Source organism: Rousettus aegyptiacus, unplaced genomic scaffold, assembly GCF_014176215.1.
Source record: "Rousettus aegyptiacus isolate mRouAeg1 unplaced genomic scaffold, mRouAeg1.p scaffold_m13_p_1, whole genome shotgun sequence".
In the NCBI taxonomy this organism is placed as follows: Eukaryota; Metazoa; Chordata; class Mammalia; order Chiroptera; family Pteropodidae; genus Rousettus; species Rousettus aegyptiacus.
In genome coordinates, this window is record NW_023416284.1 from 92618404 (window position 1) to 92644052 (window position 25649).

The window sequence follows — 25649 nt, forward strand, 5'->3', positions numbered from 1 at the left end:
CTCTACTGACCAAATTCATACTTCGTCTTGACTGAATTATATCCAGGTTCATCTCCCCTACTGTACTATAAAAGCTGCAAGGTGGCAGGGGTAACTTCTTTTATTTTTCAAGTCTCCTACTAAACAATGTACACTGTGCTGAACAGTGCACAAATGTTAATAAATACTTACCAATAACTGTTTACACCCTACCCCATTCCCAAGGAGCCCTAAGAGGTGGGGCTGACTCCAATTTAGCCAGAAATGCTTTTCAGCAAACTTGCTGGATGCTCACATAAGTGCTTTCTGAATTAAGATTGTGCTTAAAGTAAGGAAAAAAGGAGGCTCCAATTTCTCTTTGGGATCTAAGTGCCACATTTTCAATGTGTTATAGACAACAATCTCCTTGGATATCAACTCTGATGAGAATCTTTCTCTGTGGTTCTTGTAAGTGCTACTTCTAAATGATCCTATAGAGTTCATGAAAACCAACCAACCAACCAATCATGAGTTCATCAACTTCGAAAAATATCTCAATAGCCTCACCAGAGCCCAGCCCTTCCAAAAAAGCAATATGTTGAGTCCTCAATTAAGCCTGGTAGGTAATCCATTCTGACAGTGCATGCCCTTAAACCCACCCAGGACCAGTGTAAAAAGAGTTGTTTAAAAGGCATCAGTCCCTAAAATCCCAAAGAAGCAGAAAACAACTAATAGGTTCACACTTCAGGAAGATGAGCATAATGCCCTGACCAGAATGCCAGCCCTCTCCTAAGCATACAGTAATGGCTGAGCCAGGCACTTCACAGTTGGATAAAGGGGCTGTTACGATAGAAAGCACTGGAGCAACTGGTTTTGCCTCCTTCCACTCTCATCTTCTTATTAAACTCAACTGCCTTAAGTTCCTGTTCTAACAAAGCATTCTAGAGCCTGTACCACCAGAATAATCATCCTCTGAAGGGTTAAATTTAAGAAAGAAAAATCTGGAGCAATAGTTTAGAGAAAAATCTTTGATTAAATATTAGATGTGAAGTCTTTCCTCAAATAAAGACAATGTAGTGCCTTACCAATTTATTTCTCTTATATCCTGTGGAACTAACATGACTCCACTGAATCCTTTATAACAGGGGTCCCCAACCCTCAGGCCACAGACCAGTACCAGTTTGCAGCCTGCTAGGAACTGGGTCGTACAGGAGATGAGCAACAGGCTCCCCAGTGCTAGCATCACCTAGCATCACTGCCTCAGCTCCACCTCCGATCATCAGGCATTAAGATTCTCATAGGAGCACCGGTCCTGGTGCCGAAAAGGTTGGGGACCCCTGCTTTATAACAACTACCTAATCGATCAAAAAATCAATCTTTTGCTACACTACTAGTGAATGAAATCCCTCTTACTAGACCATGTGGAGAAAGAGGATTCACATCATCAGATTTCTTAATTTGCCTCTTGATCTAGACCATATACAAAGCATTGGTCAGAAAAATACCATTCTTACAACAGAGCAACTTGTCCCTCAAATAAACATAGAATTTATTTTTAAAAATTTGAGGGTGAATCCCAACCCAAAACCAGGACAGATTTAGCAGTTATATGATTATATATAGGTAGCATGCTGGGCTTAACAAGCAGCATTATTTAACCAGAAAAGAATGCACAGGAAAGCTCACAGGCCCCTACCACATGAACCACCTAAAGCAGTGAGCTCTCAGCATCAGGGCTTTATTCAACCAACCAAAACCAACACCCAGGAACCCTCATCACCTCAGCAGTGTGTGGAAAACAGTGTTTAAAGAAAAACATATCAAGAAATCAAACACCTAGTAATGTGTCTCAGAACAATCAGAATATTTAAAATCAAGCAATTCTTTCATTCTCCACGTGTGAAAAGTCAAAATATCACTTGGGCCACTATAGGTTGTAGATGTGGAGGTAGACAGGCCATATAGATAGAAAAGGTGTCAATGAGATGACATGTAAACAAGGTAAATAAAGTGAAAGCCCAACAACAATATTTAGGATAAATAGTTCAGCTCGTCTTTTTCCTCAGGGAAAAACAAAACAAAACAAAAACCCCACCCAAAACATAAATGAATGAATAAATGAATGAATGAATGAATAAAGCAGGAACCAATTCCAAAGGTGTGCTGATGTTACTCTAAGCATGGTATACGTTTATAATGGAAGCATGGCTGGTGATATTTTGACTTTCTTTTTTTTTAAATGCTAAAGGTAAAGGACTTTGTTCTTTCAACACCCAAACCAGAGCAGAGAGACAGTAGTAAATTATAAATGTGGATGAAGTAATATCCACAGGACATGAAGATGGGGAGGGGGGAGGGGAGAAGGGGTAGGTTTTGTGTTGTTGCTGTTGTCAGGAGAGCTAAGCAGTCTTAAAGAACATTCTAGGATTCAAGGTTTGCCATGAAGGGGTATCACAGATCCCAAGGCCCACCACCTACCCCTTCTCCTCTTCTCCAAGGGCACCTACCTTACTGTAAGTCACTACTGATAAGTTGTTTGCGTGACTGCTGGGGGACAGATTTACAGAGTTCTGTGAGAGTCTATTCTCATCTTGCTCGGTTTGGTCAGGAGCAGGAGCCCATGTGTTTTTGCTGATCGAGTCGAACTCGGAACCCCCAGGGTCTTTTAAGTTGTTTTCATCTGATTGTCGGTTCTTTTGGGGAGAGGCAAACGGGTTGAAGTTTCCTTCTACCTTGCGATGTGGCTGTGTGTTGAACTCCGTTTCAAAAGATGACAGCTGCTGCGTTACTCCTAAAAGTCCACCCACCTCCACACTGAGAATCACCCAGATGACATCTGAAACAAAAAGGTAACTCATGTCAATGCCAGGCATCCTCAAGGCCCAAAGCAGCCACCACCAAGAACCCCAACCGCCACCTAAACCATAGAAAGAAATGTTCTTCTATATGCTAGTTTAGAAGCTTCCTGACAGAGTAGTCCTGTACATTTACATTACAGTTTTCGTAAATGTCAAGTTCAAACTCTGGTACAAATTCAGTAGAGGTCTGTGCTAAGACCCATGAAACTATTTGTAAAAAGTTACTAGTTGATCCTGGTGTACAGCCATATCTGGAAATCATTATTCCAGAGAACAATGATCAATAGATAGAAACCTAAAAGCTATTTTCCCAGAATTACAAGTTCTTTGCGGTTTTTGTTTTATTTTACATGTGTTTTAACTCAGAAAACTCAGGGATGGCATAATTCTTGAGTCAAAAACTGCTTATAATTACTAAAATTGCTACTTACCACCACCACCCGCCCCACCTTGGGCAGTTCAGAGTGACCACATATCATCCAAACTAGGTCGACTGAGACTAAAAGAAGGAGCTATTAATGATTACACCAGGACACAGGTATAAACTGGCACTAATCCTGACATATTAGGACAGATATCACCCTGGCTATCTCCACGACCTATGTGATGAAGAGATATAAAAAGTTTAGTATGTCTCAGACTTTCTAAAATAATCCAATTTAACATCAACTTTGCCTGTCAGAAAAGGAAACCCTACTATTTACACTGAAAACATAAGAGATTTGTTTCAAAAGATGTACCACAGAACTTTGGCCATAATTCAGTTTTTTATTTCCTTAACTACCAAAGCTAAGGGTTCAAAGTGAAGAATAAAGAAAGTAGCAGTTTCCTTTGATGTTCAGCACCTCAATTCAGAGAACAGTAGCATCTACTTTCCTGCTGGAAGGTTTTCAAAAAGCAAGCTACAGAAAAGGCCAAGAAGCTTTTAAGTATAAAACTTGCTGGAGACAAATATAAAAAATTGTTCAGGTTCCTAAATAGCTGTTGTAAGGTTGATAGAAAAAGGCAAATAAACTTCATCAGTTAGTTACATGGAAATACAGATAACATATAACTAAAGAGGATAGTGAAGGAAATTGAGGAAAACCCTCTTGGGCTGTGATTATTCTTAATTATCAATTTGGATTCTGTATCTGAGGAAGGAGATCTTAGGGTGCCGGATAGCCAAAAATACTCAGAGTTTGAGGTTAGTGGTTTGGGAGCTGTATTAAAAACTGGGCTGCATCCAAGCAGCTACGGGCTAGAACCCCAGTAGGCAGAGATGCAGTGACATCTGCTGTTCACTTCTAGAATCAACAACTCTTCACCTTAAAAGGAAGCTAAAGCCATTAGCACTACTAGCATGCCTGGACAGGAAAGGGCATCCATTCCGAACACATTTATCATTAAAATAAATATAAATCCTCATGTAAACTAGACACCATAAAAGTTCAACCTGTTGATTTAACATTGTAAACCAGGATATGCAGTGTGCCACTTCACTTGGCAATCTGGGACAGTGCCAGGTATAGTGGGTCAGAGGACTCTCATTCAATGCTCTAAGTAAATCTCATAAACCAATATGACGTAGGCCTTAAAGAACAATTCAATGGCAGGCAGCCTCAGGGAGATTCATTCCATGCTCCTCTATCTTAGCCTTCTAACCAAAGCAACATTTCTTCACTCTACTGTTTATTTTTCCCAAATGAATATGACCTGTTTTATAGTACATTAATTCATATATGTTGTCTTCTATCTATGTGTTTTCCAAAATCCTTTTGTAAATACATGATATATTTAGCATATTCTGCTACAGGTAATATGTTTTGTTCTTTTAGTTCAGGAAACAAAATGCTTAGGAGAAAGGACAATCTTCTGAATGCTGTTATCAGTATGTGAGACAAATGACATTTCTCCCATGGCTTTGAGAACTTAAAGCTTCTTTAATGTAACTCACTGGGCTTTATCATACTTAAGCCACCACACTCTATTCGCCTTGGCTACTTTTCTATACTGTTCACAGATCCTACATAGTAGCTGTAAAAGAAATGTCATTTAAGAAGCCACTGACTTTATAAATATCAATAACATTTATTCTGATCCTCCACAGTTATTACCATGATGAGTCATTATGAAAAGCAAAATACGCCTTCAACATGGTACAAATCTAGGTACTACCTCTAGATATCACATTTCAGAATGTATTCATCTTACGCATTGTGTGTGTTTAATCAAGTAAATAAAAAGGATAGTAAAGATGTGTCCAGTAAGCTTGACTATTTTCAATTCTTGCCAGAATGCCTTGATTACTGAGAAAGAACTGCTAGACAGATAGATAGTTTATTATCTCTGATGATAAAATCACAGATGTAAGGAATCTTAGGGATGGATCTTCTAATGGAACTGCTTCACTTCCTAGATAGAAGTGATGGGCTCATGATCATACTTCAAGTTAGAAGCCAATCTATGATGACCAAGAACTCCCAGCTCTTACTATAGTGTTTCAGACTCACTTGTTCCTCTCAAGAGCAACTTGGGAAGTCTATCTAGAGGACTAAAGCTATAGTTAAGTCAGTTCTATTTCCCAGGCCAAGTAGCTTTTTAACTAGACATATGTTCTTTGGTGCCAGTAACAAATAAATGAGCCAAAAGGGTATCCTAGAAAAGTAATCAAGAAAGTAAAACCAAGTGCCAAGACTACACGATCAGGGAGAAAAATGGAGAAAATGATTTTAGAATGTCTTGCGTTAAGATTAATTTTTAAAAGCTCCTGAGCCAGAACTTTGGAGCTGGAAGGTACTACAAATATTATTTCATTCAACTCAACTCTTTTACATATGATAAATATTTTAATATAAAGTATAAAGGTAGAACAATGTGGTAAAATAAATAAAGTATTGGCTTGTAACTCAAAGTATAAAATAAATATACATCAATCTACAGTTATATAAATAAATGACTAAATAGGGAAGAAAAATAAATTTCCTTACAGAAAAATTCCAAATAATATAGATAGATACTTTCCCTTCCAAGAGGTAGGGCTTAATTCTATAAATCCCCCAACTCACCTTGAGGGTCAGCATTATGAGCAGCCCTGGACATCTTTGAGTCTGTCTCTTGGAACTACCAAGGTAATGGTGTGTGTACTACTATAAGAAGAAGGCACTTCCAACTGTCCTTGCACTAATCTGCCCAATCTCAACTTCCAGTCTTCATTTCCACATTATTCACTCAACACAGTAGCCTTGCTCCAGTGACACATGCCGAGGCATTCAGATACTTTTATTACATCTATCCACACATCATCTAGTTCAGCATCTAAGGGAGAATAAGGTCAAGGCAGGTACCACCAAGTTCATCAGCTCCTCAGAAGACAACTCCTGATTTCTGGGGCTTAGGTCCCATTTACAGTGGAGTGACTGAAGAGCTGCTTTTTATTCAAACACTGCTTCCCTTCCCATTCTCACTCCCCATCCTGTCCTGCCACAAAAGTGCATTAGAAACTTGTTCCTTGGTTTCAGTATTATTCTCAGGAATTTCCTTTTAAAATGCAAGTGCCCCTCAAAGGAACATATTAAGCCACCTCAGACTAGGTGAGATGAGACAGTGAAGGGTCTCCAGTGCCCACAAGAGAGAGAGGGGCTCGTTGAAATGGCAACGAGAAACTCCTTCTACTTCACAATTTTTAAAAAGCACACCCTATTTTAATAATCATGAGCTCTTACCTAAATGGGGGGTGGGGGGCTTGTACGGCAATCATTTAATCACCTATTTATTTAATTAAAGTTTTAAGAAACAATAATCCCTACTTTCCAAATCCAGTAAAATCTCTGCTATGGAACTTAAAAGTAAAAACATGTCTGAGACAAAGATGAAGATCAGCTCAGAATGAAAAAACAAAATAACCCTGCTCTTAACTAGGCTGGGAGGACAGATACAGATAAAGGCAGGCGCAAAGTTAACAGGAAACACTTTCTCCTAAGGTCCTTCAGCAGCTATAAAAGGCTGTAACCACTGATTATCTCTGAATGGCTACTGCTCCCTTACTATGATGCCCCCCAGCCCCGCTTTGTTACAGTCATCTATTACCGAGGATACCCAAATGCTAAACTGCCCTTGCCTCAGTACAGCAATCAAACCTGAATTAATCCTCCCTTTCAATCCTGCCTCAGCAACAGTAGCCAATCCAAAATTGATCCCCACATCCCTGAGCTCCTCTTCAAAATCGTTCAGCAGAAACCCAAACCTTACAAAAGCCTCTTCCCTCCTCCCTTTTATTGCAATGGGGAGATCAGGCTGTCATCATTTGAACTCTTTGATTAATCTTAGCATCACTAAAAGCCAAATAATTTTGAAAAATAGCGAAGTTGGAGGTTTCACATTTTCTGATTTCAATAATCATTACAAAACTACAGTAATCAAAATAGTGTGGCACTGACAGAGAGACAGACATATAGATCATGGAATGAAGAGCTCAGAAATAAATTCTTTATTCATGGTCAAATGATTTTTGACAAGAGTGCCAAGACCATTCAAAGGGGAAGGAGAGTCTTTTTCAACAAATGGTATTGGGAAAATTGGATATCCACATGCAAAACAATGAAGATGGACCCTTACCCTACACCATATACAAAAATTAACAATGGATCAAAGATCTAAATATTAAGAGCTAAAACTATAAAAATCTAAAGAAAACACAGAAGGAAAGCTTCGTCACATTGGATTTGGAAGTGATTTCCTGGATATGACACCAAAAGCAAAGGTAACCAAAGAATAAAGATAAATTGAACTATATTAAAATTAAAATTTTTGTACATCAAATGACATGATCAATAGAGTGAAAAGGTAAACCATGGAATAGATAAAATATCTGTAAATCATATCTCTGATAAGGAGCTAACAATCAGAATATATAAAGAACACTTACAAAATAAAACAAATAAACTGACTAAAATAATGGGCAGGAGACTTAAACAAAATGCATGGTCAACGAGCACATGAAAAAATGCTCAACATCACTCATCATTAGGGAAAATGCAAATCAAAATCATAATGAGATAGCACCTCACACTCATTAGGATGTCTACTATCAAAAACCAGAAAATAAGTCTTGGTGGGATGTGAAAAATTAGAACTCTTCTGCACTACTGGTGCAAGGGTAAAATGGTACAGCTATGGAAAACAGTAATGTGGTTCCTCAAAAAATTAAAAATACACTATCATATTGTCTAGCTATTCCACTTCTAGATGTATGCCAAAAAGTACAGTCTTGAACAGACATTTGTGTACACGTACACACACACACACACACACACACACACACATGCACACACAGAGGAATAATTCAGCCTTACAAAAGGAAGGAAATTTTGACACATGCTAAACTGGATGAACCTTCAAGACATATGCTAAGTGAAATAAGTCAGTCACAAAAGGACAAATACTGAATGATACCACTTATATGAGATACCTGGAGTTGTCAAATTCATAGAGACAGAAAGTAGAATGGTGGTTGTCAAGAGCTGGAGGGAGAGGGAAATGAGGAGTTATTTTTTAACAGGTACAGAGTTTCAGTTTTGCAAGATGAAAAGAGTTCTAAAAATAGATGTTGCAAAACAGTATGAATGCACTTAATGCCACTGAACTGTATACTTCAAAATGGCTAAAATGGTAAATTTTGTTATGTGTATTTCACAACTAAAAACAAACAAACCTGAGGCCTGGTAACTTTAAGTTAGTTGCTCAAGGTTAATCAGTAATATATTATGTGGTAGAATCAAAACCAGAAGTCAGATCTTTTTAATCCTGATCTAGTGCTTATCTGTTTGTACACCATGCAGCACTCCATCCCCAACCGTGGCAAGAGTTCCATCCATCAAGCAATAGATATTATTCTTGGTAGAAAAGATGGAAATATTAACACTTTAATAATTTAAACTTCTTAATAATTTAATGAGTGGGTGACAGCACACTTGCAGAAAATTAACATAGAATGAAAGTCCATTTAAGTGACTTAAATTACTAATTTAAATGTCAAAGTACAATTATGTTTAAGAATAATCCAAGAAATTAAAATTATAGCTACAACACATTAAAAGCCAAACACATGCAACTGGCATAAAATACACAGATTAAACCTGACATTTTAACAATCATTTTGGCATTAACATTGAAAAGCACTTAAATAGGGCATTGGATAAAATGGCTTAAAATTTAATTACTGTCCATTTTATATGCAAATAGGTAGAAAATGGCTGGTACTCTTATTTTTTCACTACTGCTCAATTTCTCAATCAGTCTGATTGGGATTCACTGGTGCTTCTTGTTATCTGTAGTATTTTCATCAAAGGGTATTTAAAAATATAACATACGAGCAGAAGAAATACTTTTAAGTAAATATTCCGTTTAACCAGAAAGTCAAATTTTAGACTAGCAACCAATTTACTTAATTCAACCTTAAATATCTTCATATCTTCATTAAAAAAAAAAAAAAAAAAAGGCCATTGCTTTTAGCGCACATGCTTCTAAGGTGAGGTTTTAACTGAGGACTCTTAATACCTTTCTACAGTTATTACTATGTATTTTCTGAATACTTAAAAGTATAACAAAACAAAATCCTCGTTTGTCTTTTTTTAGAAACTCAAACCCTAACTTTGACATAATTATGGACAAAAAAATGTAAAACAGTATTACTGATGGTAATTAGTTATCCTTGGTGAAAACTTTTTCAACCTAGAGATTCCTGATCATGCAAAAGTACATTAACTCTGCTCTCCCTTTCCCCTGCTACTAAAAGTATGGGCTTTGTTTCAGGCTTCAGGGAACTGCTCCCTGTCATCGTCATCATCCTAGCTGGACCAATGCTGGACAAATGCAAGAACTAGCAAAACAAAGAAAACAGTAACCTTCACCTCCTAAATATTCTCTCGAAGGGGAACTACATTACAGACATCACATTCACTGACAAGTTAGAGTCAAAGACAGGGGTAAAGCAGAACTTAATGTTTCTTCATTCTCCCCCCCTCACCCCAGCCCCACTCTCATTTTTCCCTTTTTCTTCATTTCTTTGGTCTTACATAATTTCCCCAAGCACCTATTCCTCTTCATTTCCACTGCATGTCCTTACCAGGCCAAAATATTTTCCTGGCTTGAATCTGGGCACAGAGTTTTGGGAAAATGAATGATTATTCATCCTTAGACTAAAGTAGGTCTAGCAACATCCATACACAGAGGTCCTTAGGGCTCACTCATGGCCATCTGGGCTCCTCAATCCTGCAAGAGAGAGTCAGCTTCACCAACCGCTCACATCTGAGGTGTAGAGCATATAGACGCCCTCTTGGGCCTCTTTGTCTGGGTCATGATACATGACAGTCTGCTACTCATCTCTCTTCCAGATGACCTGTGGGTGTAATTATCCCTCAGAGTATTATCACTTCCCATCTATCTCCCACTCTCACACACAGAACCCTCAATTCATATCAAACTGCACTAGTCACGCTCAGCCAGAGTTTATGCTTATTTGCACTCTAAAAATGTTGAACCTTCTCCCTGTCACCTAACTGAGTCTATTTAGTTAAAATGTTGCATATGTAGGAAAGCCCTCCTAAAACCATTTAAGCTAGAAAATGATTATTTCCTAATGTTTTTTATTTTTCTTTTTGAAGAGAAGCGTTTTTAATATTTCCTTATTAAGACTACTTTTAGAGCAGTTATAGGTTCACAGCAAACTGAGAAGATACATATACCCTTTGCCTCCACACATGCACGACCTTCACTATCATCATCCCACACCATATAGTTGGAATCATACAGTATGTAGCATTTTCAGACTGGCTTCTTTCATTTAGTAATAAACATTTAACGTTCTTCCATGTCTTTTCCTGGATTGAAAAGCTCATTTCTTATAAGTGCTAGATAGTACTCCATTGTCTGGATGTAGCAGAGCTGGTTAATCCATTCACCTACTGATGGATGCCTTGGGTGCTTCCAAGTTTTGGAAATTATGAATAAAACTACTATAAACATGGTTGAGTTATTTTAGTTTTTAAAGAAACTGCCAAACTGTCTTCCATTGTGACTGTACCATTTTGCATTCCTACCAGCAAGAAAGAGTTCCTCACTCTTTTGTTGCTCCAATCCTCACCAGCATTTGGTAAGTGTCAGTGCTCCAGATTTTGGCCATTCTAATATGTGGGTACTGGTAATTTGTTTTAATTTAATCTGCAATTCTCTAATGACAGATGATGTTGAGCATCTTTTCATATGCTTATTTGCTATCTCTGGGTATCTTCTTTCGTGAGATATCTGTCCAACTCTTTTCCCCATTTTTTAATTGGGTTGTTTGTTTTCTTATTACTGAGTTTTAAGAACTTTTTATATGTTTGGGTAATAGTCCTTTATCAGATTTTTTTTTTTTTTTTTTTTTTTTTTGGTAATTTTCTTCTGCCAGTTTGTGGCTGTCTTCTCATTCTCTTGAAAATGTCTTTTGGAGATCATGAGTTTCTAATTTTAATGAAGTCTGGCTTATCAATTTTTTCTTTCATAGAATGTACCCTTGGTGTTGCATTTAAAAGTCATTGTTGTACCCACTGTCATCTAGATTTCTATGTTATATTCTAGGAGTTCCGGAGTTTTGTAGTTTACATTTAGGTTTATGATCCATTTTGAGTGAAGAATTTCTGTAAAGAGGGTGAGGTCTGTGTGTAGATTCATTTTTTTTGCATGTAGATGTTTAGTTACTATTTGTTGAAAAGACTACCTTTTCTCCAGTGTATTGTCATTACTCCTTTGTCAAAGATCAGTTGACTGCATTTTTGTTAGTCTATTTCTGGGCTGTCTATTCTGTTACACTGATCTATTTATTCTTTTACCAATACCACACTGTCTTGATTACTGAAGCTTTATAGTAAGTCTTGAAGTTGGGGAGTGTCAGTTCTCTAACTTTGTTATTCTCCAAAACTGAGTTCGCTATTCTGGGTCTTGTGCCTCTCCATATAAAATTTAGAATCAGTTTGTTGATACTCATGCAATAACTTGCTAGAATTTTAATTGGGGTTGTGCTGAATCATAGGTCAAGCTTGGAAGAACTAAATTCTGACAATATTCAGTCTTCCTACCCACGAATATAGAATATCTCTTCACCTACTTGGTTCTTCTTTGGTTTCTTTCATGGTTTCCTCCCCACCCCCCATATAGATCTTGTTCATAGATTTATACTTATATATATACATCATTTCTGGAGGATGCTACAATATATGGTAATATGTTTTTAACTTCAAATTAAATTGTTGATTGCTGGTATTTAAGAAAATGATTAACTTTTGTATATCAACCATATATCCCGCAACCTTGTTATAACTGCTTATTAATTCCAATTCTTTCAGATTTTCTACATAGAAAATCATGTCATCTGCCAAAAAAAAAAAAAAAAAGTTTTATTTCTTACTTCCCAATCTGTATATCTTTGATTTCCTTTGTCTTATTGCATTAGCTAATATTTCCAGTATGATGCTAAAAATCAGTGGCCTTTCCTTGACCTTAACAGGAAACTTCTAATTTCTTACCTTTAAGTATGATGTTAGCTGAAAGTTTTTTGTAAATGTTCTTTATCAAGTAGAAGAAGTTCCCTTCTGTTCCTAGTTTGCTGAGAGTTTCATCATGAATGGGTATTGGGACTTTGAGAAATGATTTTTCCACAGATACTGATAGGAACATGTGATTTTATTCTTCTTAGCCTGTTAATGTGATTGATTACATTCACTGATCTTTGAATGTTGAAGGAGCCTTACATACCTGGGATAAATTCCACTTGGTCATGGTTTATATTCTGTTGAAAATTTTTGCATCTATGTTCACGAGACATAATGGTCTAAGGTTTTCTTTTCTTATAATGTCTATTTCTGGTTTTGGTATTAGGATAATGCTGGCCTCATAGAATGAGGCAGGAAGTATTTCTTCTGCTTCTATCTTCTGGAAGAGATTCTAGAAAAGTGGTATAATTTCTCCCTTAAATGTCTGGTAGAATTCATCTGTGAGCTCATCTAAGCCTGGTGCTTTCTGTTTTATAAAGTTCGTAGTTGCTGGTTCAATTTCTTTAATAGATACAGTCCTATTCACATTATCTATTTCTTCTTGCATTACGCTTTGGCAGACTGTTATCTTTCAAGAAATTGGTCCATTACATCTAGGTTATCAAATTTGTGAGCCTGTAATATTCCTTTATTATCCTTTTAATGTCCATAGGAACCGTAGCAATGTGCCCTCTTTTATTTCTGGTTATTAGTAATTTGTGTTTTCTCTCTTTTTTTTCAGCCTAGCTAAAGGCTTGTTGATTTAACTTATCTTTTTGAAGAATCAGCTTTTGGTTTTGTTGATTTTCTTTATTGATTTTTATTTGCAATTTCACTGATTTCTGCTCGAATTTTTTTTTCTGTTTACTTTGGATTTAATTTGCTTTTGTTTTTCTACTTTTCTAAGGTGGAAGCTTAGATTATGGATTTTAGGTCTTTCTTCTTTTCTAATACAGTCACGTGCCACCTAAAGATGTTTTAGTCAATGACAGTGGATACATATACACTAAAAATGAAGGGATGGAATTTTTAATCAAAGTAAGTTTCTTGTAAACAACATACAGTTTTGGCTTTGTTTTGTGATCAACTCTGACAAAATCTCTTTCTTTTAACTGGTGTACATAGACCATTGATGTTTAAAAGTGATTGTTGATACAGCTGGATTAATATCTATCATATTGTTACTGTTTTCTATCTGCTGCCCTTGTTCTTTGTTCCTATTTTTGTCCTCCACTATTTTTCTGCCTTTTATGGTTTTAATTAAATGTTTTATGTGATCTTATATGATTCCATTTTCTCTTTCTTAGCATATCAATTATGCTTTTTTTTTAGTAGTTGTCAGTTTGCAATATACATTTATGATTAATCCCAAGTAAAGTCTGAAAGGACATTATACCACTTCATATGTAGTAAAAGTATCTTATAGTAGCAAAATATTCCTAATTTCTACCTCCTGTCCCTTGTATCAGTGCTGTCATTCACTTCACTTATACATATGTATATACAAACATATGAGCATATATAATCAAATATGTTGTTGCTATTATTTGAAAAAATTGTTCTCTGTTAGAACATCAAAAATAAGAAAAATAAAGTTTTAATCTTCATTTCACTTACTCATTCTCCGATGTGCTCCCCCCTACTTTTTTTTGTATGGATTCAAATTCTGACATATCATTTTCTCTCTGAAGAACTTCTTTTAACATTTATTACAAGGAAGATCTATTGGCAACAAATTCTCTTAATGTTAGGTTGTCTAAGAAAGTATTTCTCCTCAACTTCTAAAGAAAACCTTGTAGAGTGCAGAATTCTAGGACGGTAGGGGGTTTTTCTCTCAACATTTTAAATATTTCACTTCACCATCTTCTTATTTATATGGGTTTCTGAGAAGTCATATGTAATTCTCATCTTTGCTCCTCTACTGGTAACCTGCTTTTTTCCTCTGACTTGTTTCAAGATTTTTTCTTTACCTCTGATTTTCTACATTATGAATATGATATGCCTATGTGTAGTTTTTAAGGCATGTATCTGGCTTGGTGTTTTCTTAGATTCCTAGATCTGTGGTTTGGTGTCTTCTATTAATTTGGGGGAAATTCTCTGTCACTGTTGTTTCAAATATTTCTTCTGTTCCTTCTAGTATCCCAATTATGTATATGTTACATCTTTTGTAGTTGTCCCACAGTTCTTGGATATTGTTCCATTTTTTCAGTCTTTTTTCACTTTGTTTTTCAGCTTTGAAAGTGTCTATTAACATATCTCGAGCTCAGAAATTCTTTCTTCAGCTGTGTCCCATCTACTAATTAACCCATCAAAGCATTCTCCATTTCTGTTAGTTTTTGATCTCTAGCATTAAAAACTTTTTACTTAGAATATCTCTTTCTGTTTTCATTACCTATCTGGTTCTTATATGTTGTCTACTTTTTCCATTAAAGTCCTAAACATATTGGTCATAGATCTTCTTAAAAATTCCTGGTCTGATAATTCCAACACTCCTGCCATGTCTTGACTATGGTTCTGATGCTTGTTCAATCTCTTCTGACTTTTTTGTCATTTTTTGTTAAAAGGTGTTCTTGACATATTGTTTAAAGGAACTGCAGAAAAGAGCCCTTTAGTAATGTAGCAGTAAGGTATAAGGGGATGGGTATAGTCCTATTTTAGGTCCTGGTCTTTTGGTAAGCCTGTACCCCTAGACTGTGAACTTCACCAGTGCTTCTCAGGTTTCTTTGCCCCTTTTGAGGGGAAAGGATGGCTAAGGGGGCTGGGAAATGACTATTTCCCTTTATCTATGTGGAAAACTAGAGCCGGCTATAAATGACTTCTCTGCCCCCATGTGGAAGGTTAGAGTCAGCTGAAATTGGCTATTTCCCTTCTTCCAAGGTCAGTTAGGCTCTGACAAAACCACAACAGGTTAGGTTCTGGTAAAATAATTTCTTCTGAAGGCAGGCCTTGTTAAGAACAAAATTTCTCTGGGTTATTTCAAAACAGCTAATTTTACCCTCCCACTGCCAGAAAAGCATTAGGGGATTTTTGGCCAATATCATTCATTTTAAGAATCTGACAGAGATCCTTGAGGTAAAGCTCACAAAAGAACGGGTACATCCCTGGAATTTTATCTTTCAGGCTTGTTCACACTAAGCCTCCAACAATATGTCAATTATAGTTCTGGCTTTTCTAGCCCATACTGGTTCCTGAAGAGGTTTCTGTTCCTGTAAATTGTGATTCTCTGTGTAATCTTCAGTACTCACTAAGCTGTATATTCTTCTGCCTTACTCCACACAAGCATTCAACACCTTTCTGGTTTTATGACCTGGAATCTTTGACTCCACCCTGAATATCCATTCCATCAGGACTCTGAAGAAACAGATCACTGGAATACCTGAGTCAAAAAAAACCTCATGGACCTTTACTAATAAAATTCATACAAGACGAGTTGACAATTGAGGTTGCACAAGGTTTCACAATATAGTTAAATCTTTTAATAATAACAGTAAGAATGTTTATAATAACAATAAACATCTAACACTTATTCAGTGGTTACCATGCCAAGTGCTGTTCTGAAAGCTTTTGCATGCACTCCCTCAAAGCCCTATGAGGAAAGTATTGTTTTTCTTATTTTATAGGTGAAAATACTGAAAGATCAAATAATTTCCTAGACACACTACTATTATACTGTTAAGCTAAAAGTCAAACCCAGATGCTATGACTTCAGAGTTCATGCTGCTGCTCTACTGTTCTTTAATAAAAAAAAAAAAAAGTATCTAAGAATTTAACTATAAATGAGCCAAATAAGTATGGTTTGTTCACTCTTAGCAAGCAGCCCAGATTCTGTTTTTGAGATGGCTGTCTAAAACATTTTATTATTTCATCACTATTTATATACCTTGCCCTAACACAGCAAAAAGAATTATTGACCCATAGAGACAAAACATTAGTGGTTGCCAGGGGCTAGAGGAATCCCCGGGGAATGACTGTTTAATGGGTATAGGGTTTCCTCTGGGGGTGAAAATATGTTGGAACTAAATAGATGATGGTTGCACAATACTGTGAATGTATTAAATGCCACTGAATTGTACACTTTAAAATAATTGACTTATTATGTGAATTTTATCTCAAAAAGAAAGAATGACCTACAATATTTTGGTTAATAATATTCCAATAGAATGGAATGGTATACAATTATTTAAAATTGTGGGGTTTTTTGAAGTAAAAAGGGGAAAAGGTTCTAAACTATTAGTGAGTAGGAAAAAAGTAGGTTATACAACTAAATGGAGCACAATGCAAAATTTGAAAAACAAACTTTTTTGCTTTTAGCACTTGCATACATACATTAATAATATCTATATCTGTATAGCAGAACAAATGTTTTATTTTTCCTTTAAGCTTTCTATATTTTCTATCATATTTCTTTGACGATCAGAATATATTTTAAAATAATTTAATCATAAATAGCTAATAAGTTTAATGATTTAATAAGTTTAACTGATGTAATATACCACAAGTAAGAGAAAAGAGAGAAAAATAATATGGTCAAACTAAATTCAAATATATCAATAATTATATTAAATATGAATAATCTAAATACACTGCTTAGAAGTCAGAAATTGAATGGGAAAAAATGGCTCCACTATATGCTGTCTACAAGAAACTCCATATATAATGATATGGGTAGGTTTAAAGTAAAAGGCTAGAAAAAAACATATCATGCAAATGCTAATCAAAGAAAGCTAGAGTGGTCAACAGAGTGAAGAATACTGCTAGGGAATAGGCAGGATATTACATACTAATAAAGAGGTCATTCACTTCAAAGACATAATCCTAAATGTGTATACATCTAACAACAGAGCTTCAAAATACACAAACCAAAAACTGAAAGAACTAAAAGGAGAAATAGATAAATCCAAAACTGAAGCTGGAGTCTTCAACACTCCTTTCTCAGTAATAGAATTAGTAGATTTCCCTGCAAAAAATAAATCTATACAGATACAGAACTGAACAACAGCATCAACCAACTGGATCTAAATAACATTTAAAGACTCCACACAACATCAGGAAAATACACATTTTTTTGAGGTACACATGAAATATTCACCAAGACAGACAATATCTCCTGGGTCATAAACACTTTTACAAGTTAAAAAAAAATCAAAATCATACAAAATATATTCTCTGACTATAATGGAGTTAAACTAGAAATTATTAAAACAAAATAGAAAAATCACCGAACATCTGGAAATTTAACAACACACTTCTATATAATCTGTGGGTCAAACAGGAAATCTCAAGGGAAATTAGAAAAGATTCTGAACTTAATGAAAATTAAAACACAATATTTCAAAATTGTGGTATGCAGCTAAAAGCAGTGCTTAGAGGGAAATTTATAGTTGCTACTGACCAAACTGTTTGTGGCCCCCTCCCACTGCCAAATTCTTAGGCTGAAACCTAATCCCCACTGTTTTGTTTGTATTTGGAGGTGGGGCCTTTGGGAGGTGATTAGGTCAAGGTAGAGCTCTCATGAATGGGATTAGTGCTCTCATAAATAAGACCCCAGAGGGCTCCTGTGCCCCTTTCCACTATGTGAGGAACACAGAGAGAAGTTAGTGAAGTCAGTAGACTATAAAGTAGGAAGCGGCCCCCATTAGATACCAAATATGCCAGCACATTAATGTCACTTACAAGCCACCTAATCTATAATAGTTTGTTATAGCAGCCCTAACAAACTAAGAGAATAATATTAAACACCTACATTACAAAAGAAGTCTTAAATCAATGACCTCAGCTTCCATCTTAAGAAATCATTAAATAAATACACAAACCCAATCAAGCAGAAGGATAGAATAAAATTAAGAGCAGAAATCTATGTAATTAAAAACAGAAAATTAGAGAAAAATCAATGAAACCAATGAAATAAACAGTGGATCTTTACAAAGACCAAGAAAATCAAAGAAATCTATTACGATTATTAAAGAAAAAAAGAGACACAAAATATCAAGAATAAAGAGACATCAGAAACATGGTGAAGTGAGAGACGTCCTCGAGCTCTTCCCTTGAAAGAACAATAAATCTAAAAAAAACAGCCAAACTGCACACCAGCATGTCTGAGCATGGGATCTGCATATAAAAACTATCACAGGTCAGAACCCTCCCTGCAGTAGACTGAGAGAAACAAAGAAGCTGCCTCTGACAGCTGGAGCTCCCTGCAGGAGGAGGGGAAAGGGAGAAGGTGTGATAGGTTCTCTGAACAGCCCTGCCTGGGAGAGCTGTGAGCTCCATGTAGCAGCAGTGCCCAGGGACCAGGCAGAAAGCAGAGAAATGGGGATGGCAGAGAAACAACAGTTGATTATTACCAGCCGCAGTTGCAAAACTGTGAAGCTGAGTGGCAGCCCCCATCTCTCAACCCAGAGGGCTCCTCCTTCCGTATTCTCCAAGACCGAACCCCAGAGCAGTCTGAGCAAACACTACCAAAACTGTTGCTAATACTAACAGGGCCTGAGACTGAGAGTAGGGAGCATGACTGAATATCAGAGAAAAAAAAAAAGGGCATTAAAACTTTATATAAAGCAGGGATCCAAGAGGCAAAGATGCCACATACTGGAATCCAAAAGAAAAACACCTTCTTTGCAACAGGCTAAAGAGAGACCTTTATAAATAAAACTTCTTTCTGGAGGGAAAAAAAAAAAAGGCAGAATACACTTCTATTAATGCCCAGGTAGAGAAACAGTCCATTAAACACCATGAACAACGAAGGTGACATGGCAGCTCATATAGAAAGAGAAAAAAATCTCCAGAAAATAAGTTTAAAGACACAGAAATATGGGATTTAAATGACAGAGAATTCAGGATGGTACTTCTGAAAAATTTCAGTGAGATCCAAAATAATTCATATCAACAATTTCAGGAACTGAAAAAACAACAAGATGAGCAGAATGAGTTCTTCAGCAAGGAAACTGAAACCCTCAAAAAGAACCAAATAGAACTTCTGGAGATGAAGAACACACTGAAAGAAATGAAAAATGAAAAAGCAAGACTGGAAAATAGAGTCAACCAAATGAAGGAAAGGATCAGTGACTTTGAAGACAGAAATCTAGAAATAAATTAGAAGAAGAAAGAAGCCAAAGAATGAAAAATAATGAGAGAAATACAAGAAATAGCTGATACCATCAGGAGAGGAAATATAAGGATAATGGGCATTCTCAAAGGGAAGGAAAAAGAGCAGGGATTAGAAAGCATTTTCAGACAAACATTTGACGAGAATTTTCCAAATCTAAGGAAGGAGCTGGAGCTTGGAATTCTTGAAGTCAACAGAACATCCAATTATCTCAATCCAAAAAGGCCTACTCCAAGACACACTGTATGAAAATTATCAAAAATCACTGACAAAGAATTCTCAGGGTAGCCAGGGAAAAGAAGACTGTAACCTACAAAGGAAAGACCATTAGATTATTCTTGGACTTCTCAGCAAACTTTACAAGCCATAAAGGAGTGTAATCAAATATTCAAACTATTAAATGAAAGGAACTATCAGCCACAAAAAATATATCCAGAAAAGCTCTCTTTTAGATATGAAGGAGAAATAAGACCTTTCCAGACATGCAAATACTGAAGGATTTCTCCACTATGAGGTCTGTATTACAGGAAATACTGAAAGGGGTCAGCTTGCCTAAAACAAAATGACAAAAAAATACATAACTAGGAGTAAAGCAACTAGCAGGCAGATATAAGCAGAGTAGTGTAACCCTTACCAAGAACAGGATATTTATAAGCTTAAACAATAAAAGATTTGCTATAGCAAGATAGTAATGAACGTTCAGCAAACACAGCGACAGACTAAGACAACAATGACTAAAAAGGGGAGGATTCAAAGATCCAAATTCACAAAGAGGAATGGAGATAAGGCACGCGCAGATGGATTACTATACATATATATAACTATCCTATACATATTCATAATGGTAACCACACACCAAAGATTCAGAATTGAAGTATATAATGTAAAACAAGAAGGACCAGAGGGGAAACCCACAAAAGCCAAGCAAAATTTAAAAAACAGAAACACAAAGACAAGAAAGCAATGGAAACACTGAGCTACCAGAAAGCAAAACATAAAATGGTTATATAGGAAAAACTCAAATTTCAATAATCACCTTAAATGTAAATGGACTGAACTAACCAATAAAAAGGCACAGAGTTGCAGAATAGATAAAAAAAAAAAAAAATCCAACCATCTGCTGCATCCAGGAAACACATCTCAGTTCCAAAGACAAATGTAGACTCAAAGTAAAAGGGTGGAAAACGAAATTTCAAGCAAATGGCATTCAGAGAAAATCGGGGTAGTGGTACTAATATTGAACGAAATAGACTTCAAAATAAAAAAGGTAAAGAAAGATACCGAGGAACACTTCATAATTATAAAGGGGATCATGCACGAAGAAGACATAACACTTAACAATCTCCATGCTCCCAATCAAGGAGACCTGAAATATGTAACAGAACTAAAGGGAAAAACAGACCAAAATGCTATCGTAGTAGGGGACCTAAATACTCCACTGTCGGATATGGACAGATCATCCAAACAGAAAATCAATAAGGAAATCACATCCTTAAATGATACATTAGGCCAAATGGACATAATTGACATTTACAGAGCTTTCCATCCCAAAACAGCTGCTTATACATTCTTCTCTAGTGCACATGGAACATTCTCAAGGACTGACCACATACTGGGACACAGAGATAGCCTCAACAAATATTAGAGGGTTGAAATCATAACAACCATATTCTATGATCATAATGCTTTGAAACAAGAGATCAACTACAAAAAAAGCAGGAAGAACCACAAATACATGGAGACTGAACAACATACTACTGAAGAATAACTGGGTCAGAGAAGAAATAAAAAGAGAGATCAAGAGATACATAGAAATGAATGATAATGATAGTACAACATATCAAAACTTTTGGGACATGGCAAAAGCGGTCCTAAGAGGAAAGTTCATATCATTACAGGCCTACTTCCAAAAACAAAAACGAGCCCAAATAAACAACCTAATAAACAATGTGCCCAAATAAACAACGCTTCACCTTAAAAAACTAGAAAAAGAAGAACAAATGAAGCCTAAAGCCAGCAGAAGGAAAGAAATCATCAAAATTAGAGCAGAAATAAATGAAATTGAAAAAAATAGAAAAAATAAATGCAACAAAGAGCTGGTCCTTTGAGAAGGTTAATAAAATTGACAAATCCCTGGCTAGACTCACTAAAGAAAAAAGAGAAAGGACACGAATAAACAAAATCAGGGATGAAAGAGGGGAAATTATGACACACTGCAGAAATACAAAGGATCATACAAGAATATTATGAAAAAATATATAACACAAAATTTAATAACTTAGAAGAAATGGACCAGTACAAAGGTAGAAAAATACCAACTTCCTAGACTGAAGCAAGAACTGGAAAATCTAAATAGACCAATCAGCAATATAGAAATTGAAACAATAATCAAAAACCTACCAAAATGTAAAAGACAGAACCAGATGGCTTCACCAGTGAATTCTACCAAACATTCAAAGATGATTTACTATCTATTCTCCTTAAACTCTTCCAAAAAATCGAAGAGGAGGCAATAATTCCCAACTTATTTTATGAGGCTAGTATTACCCTGATACCAAAACCTGGTAAAGATAACACAAAAAAAGAAAACTGGAGACCACTATCTCTTATGAACACAGATGCAAAAATCCTAAATAAGATACTAGCGAACCAAATACAGCAACATATTAAAAGGATTATAAACCACAATCAAGTGGGCTTCATCCCGGAGGCACAGGGATGGTTCACCATACACAAATTAATTCATGTGATACACCATATAAACAAATTAGAAAATAAGAATCATATGATCATATCAATAGATGCAGAAAAAGCCTTCGACAAGATACAGCATCCATTTATGATCAAAACACTTCACAAAATCGGTATAGAAGAAAAGTACCTTAGCAATAATAAAGGCCATATACGACAAAACCCTCAGCCAACACTATACTTAATAGTGAAAAACTAAAAAACCTTCCCTCTAAGATCAGGAACAAGGAAAGCTGCCCACTGTTATTCAATATAACATTGGAGGTCTAGAGAGTGCAATCAGGCAAGAGAAAGATATAAAAGGCATCCAAATAGGAAATGAAGAAGTCAAATGTCACTATTTGCGGATGACATGAATCTCTATATAGAAAACCCTAAAGATTCCACAAGAACACTACTAGAAACAATAAGCAAATACAGTAAAGTTTCTGGATACAAAATCAATGTTCAAAAATCCATACCTTTCCTATACTCTAATAATGAAGTGTCAGAAAAAGAGGTGGAAAAAATAATTCCTTTTGCAATTGCAACAAAAGGAATAAAATACCTACAAATAAAGCTTAAGAAACATGTGTGAAGGACCTATATAATTAAAACTTTAAGACCCCATGAAAAGAAATTGAAGATACAAAGAAATGGACAGATATTCCATGTTTTTGGATTGTTAGAATCAACACAGTTAAAATAACCTTATTTCCAAGGCATTATACAGATTTAATGCAATCCCCATCAAAATCCCATCAGCATTTTTTTAAAGAAATAGAACATAAAATCATCAGATTTGTATGGAAGACCCCCGAATTGCCAAAGCCGTCCTGAGAAAAAAGAATGAGGCATCACTCTGCCTGACTTCAAAATATACTACAAAGTGACAGTAATCAAAACAGCATTGGTATTGGCAGCAAAACAGACACATAAACCAGTGGAACGGAATCGAGAGTCCAGAAGTAAATCCGTATTTATATGGGCAAATAATTTTCAACAAAGAAGGCAAAAACATACAGTGGAGAAAGGAAAGCCTCTTAATAAATGGTGCTGGGAAAACTGGAAGGCCACCCACAAAAGAATGCAACTAAACTGTTATATCTACCACCACACACCAAAATCAACTCAAAATGGATTAAGGACCTGAATATAAGGCCTGAAACAATAAAATACATAGAAGAAAACATAGGAACTAAACTCAAGGATCTTGGACTTAAAGAGGATTTTATGAAATTTGACCTCAAAGGCAAGGAAAGTAAAAGCAAAAATAAATCAATGGGACTACATCAAACTAAAAACCTTCTGCTCAGCAAAAGAAACCACCAATAAGGTAAAGAGACAACCATCCGAACAGGAAAATATATTTGCGAGCAATACCTCTGATAAGGGTCTAATATCCAAAATATACAAAGAACTCATACAACTCAGTAACAACAAAAAATGAAATGATCCAATCAAAAATAGGCAGAGAACCTGCACAGACACTTCTCCCAAGAAGGCATACAAATGGCCAACAAACATATTAAAAAATGCTCAACATTGCCAGCTATTAGGGAAATGAAAATCAAAACCACAATGAGATACCTGTTACCTCACACCTGTTAGAATAGCTGTAATCAACAGGACAAGTAATAACAAATGCTGGAGAAGATGCAAAGAAAAGGAACCCTCATACACTGCCGGTTGGACTGCAAATTGGTACAGCCACTATGAAAAACAGTATGGAGGTTCCTCAAAAAACTAAGAATTGATCTACCGTACGCTCCAGCAATCCCTCTACTGGGTATTTACCCCAAAGACTTAAAAACCCATATACAAAAAGATATTTGCACACCAATGTTCATAACGGCATTATTCATGGTGGCCAGGACAGAGAAGTAACTGAAGCGTCCTATGATAGATAACTGAATAAAGAAGCTGTGGTACATGTATACAATGGAATATTACTCAGCCATAAGAAGAGGTGAAATACTGCCATTTGCGACATGGATGGACCTCGAGATAATCACGCTAAGTGAAATAAGCTAGACAGGAAAAGTTGAAAACCACATGATATCACTTATATGTGGGATATAAACCTAAAAGCAACAAATGAAAAGGACAAACAAACAGAGACTCATGGACATGGACAATAGACTAGTGGTTACCAAAGGGTAGAGAGGAGTGGGGAGGTAGATGGGGTAAAAGGGGTCAAACATGTGGTGATATTAAAGAATTAAAAGTAAATAAATTAAGGAAAAAAAGAATAAAAGAGGATTATCACTACAGACATAGGAGGCATTAAAATAATAAAGAATACTACAAACAACTCTACACACATAAATTCAACAATTTAGTGAAAAGGACCAATTCCTTGAAATTACCCAAAGTCATCCCAGGGAAATAGATAACCCTGAACAAATCTATAACTATGAAAATAAAGTAATTTAGCATATAAAAACTCTCCAAAAGAGAACCCTCCTTGCCTGAAAATTTTCACTGGCAAAATCTTTAGAAGAACGCCACCAATTCTAGACAATCTGTTATAGAAAACAAAAAGGTACAACATGCTAGAGTTTATAGAACTGTACTTTTCAATAAAGCAGGCCACTAGCCCCATGTAGCAATGGTAATACTTTGGCTATACTGAATTGAATAAAATATATTATTAAAATTTTTTTTAAATCCTCAAATAAGACTTAAGTCAGAAATAAGAGCTGTTTTCTTAATCACTTCTGATTTCTAAATACAAAGAGAAACTTTAGAAAATATTCTAAGAAAAAGTGACTTTGAAATGGCTATAAGCTAAAGCCTAACTTACTCTAGAATTAAATTGTTTTCAAGACCATCTCAAAACAAAGTACAAGCAAAGCTCTTAAAAATTGTAAGAGGAAACTGGAAGGACACTGATCACTACAAAGCAAAATCCAGATGTTAACAGGCTCACAGCATTCCTTCCTGCAGTCTAATGTCTAATACTGGCATTCTCTTTGTAAAGAAAGGAAAATACAAGCTCTTTAAAGATAAAAGCCAAAAAATAAAGAGAGCTTTCTTTAAAAAAGCGCATTTTTTTTTCAAGATAAAGATTATTGAATGAACTAAATAAGTGACAAATCTCTTTGACTTTCCAAGGAAAAACCCACTAGAACATTATGTGGCTAGTGTCAAAGCTCATTACAGGAACAGAATGCTTTTGCTTTTCAGTAAGAAGATATCCTCTTCAACAATTTGCACTTTTAACTACAAGACTAATGGCAGGTTTCTAAAAATAAAGTAATGGCCACATTCTAAGCTGTAATTAAGGAATACAAACTGCAACAGAAAAACTAAGGTATCAGATACAGCTTAAAAGCCCTACACATTGATTTAGACATTAATCATGATTACAAAATAATCACACGTTTTTCAGCAGTTTTATCACACATATCAAACCAATAAATTAGGTATTCAACATGATTTGAATAG

At 35.7% G+C, this 25649-nt stretch overlaps 1 protein-coding gene across 2 annotated transcripts in view; it reads right to left on the bottom strand.

Moving 5' to 3' along the window:
• Nucleotides 1-25649, bottom strand: part of ILRUN (inflammation and lipid regulator with UBA-like and NBR1-like domains) — an 87593-nt gene that overhangs the window by 20825 nt on the left and 41119 nt on the right. For both annotated transcript variants that reach the window (XM_016146944.2, XM_016146945.2), the window contains exon 4: nucleotides 2466-2794. In XM_016146944.2, the coding sequence (XP_016002430.1) occupies nucleotides 2466-2794 (329 nt within the window). The remainder of the gene's footprint in view (nucleotides 1-2465; nucleotides 2795-25649) is intronic.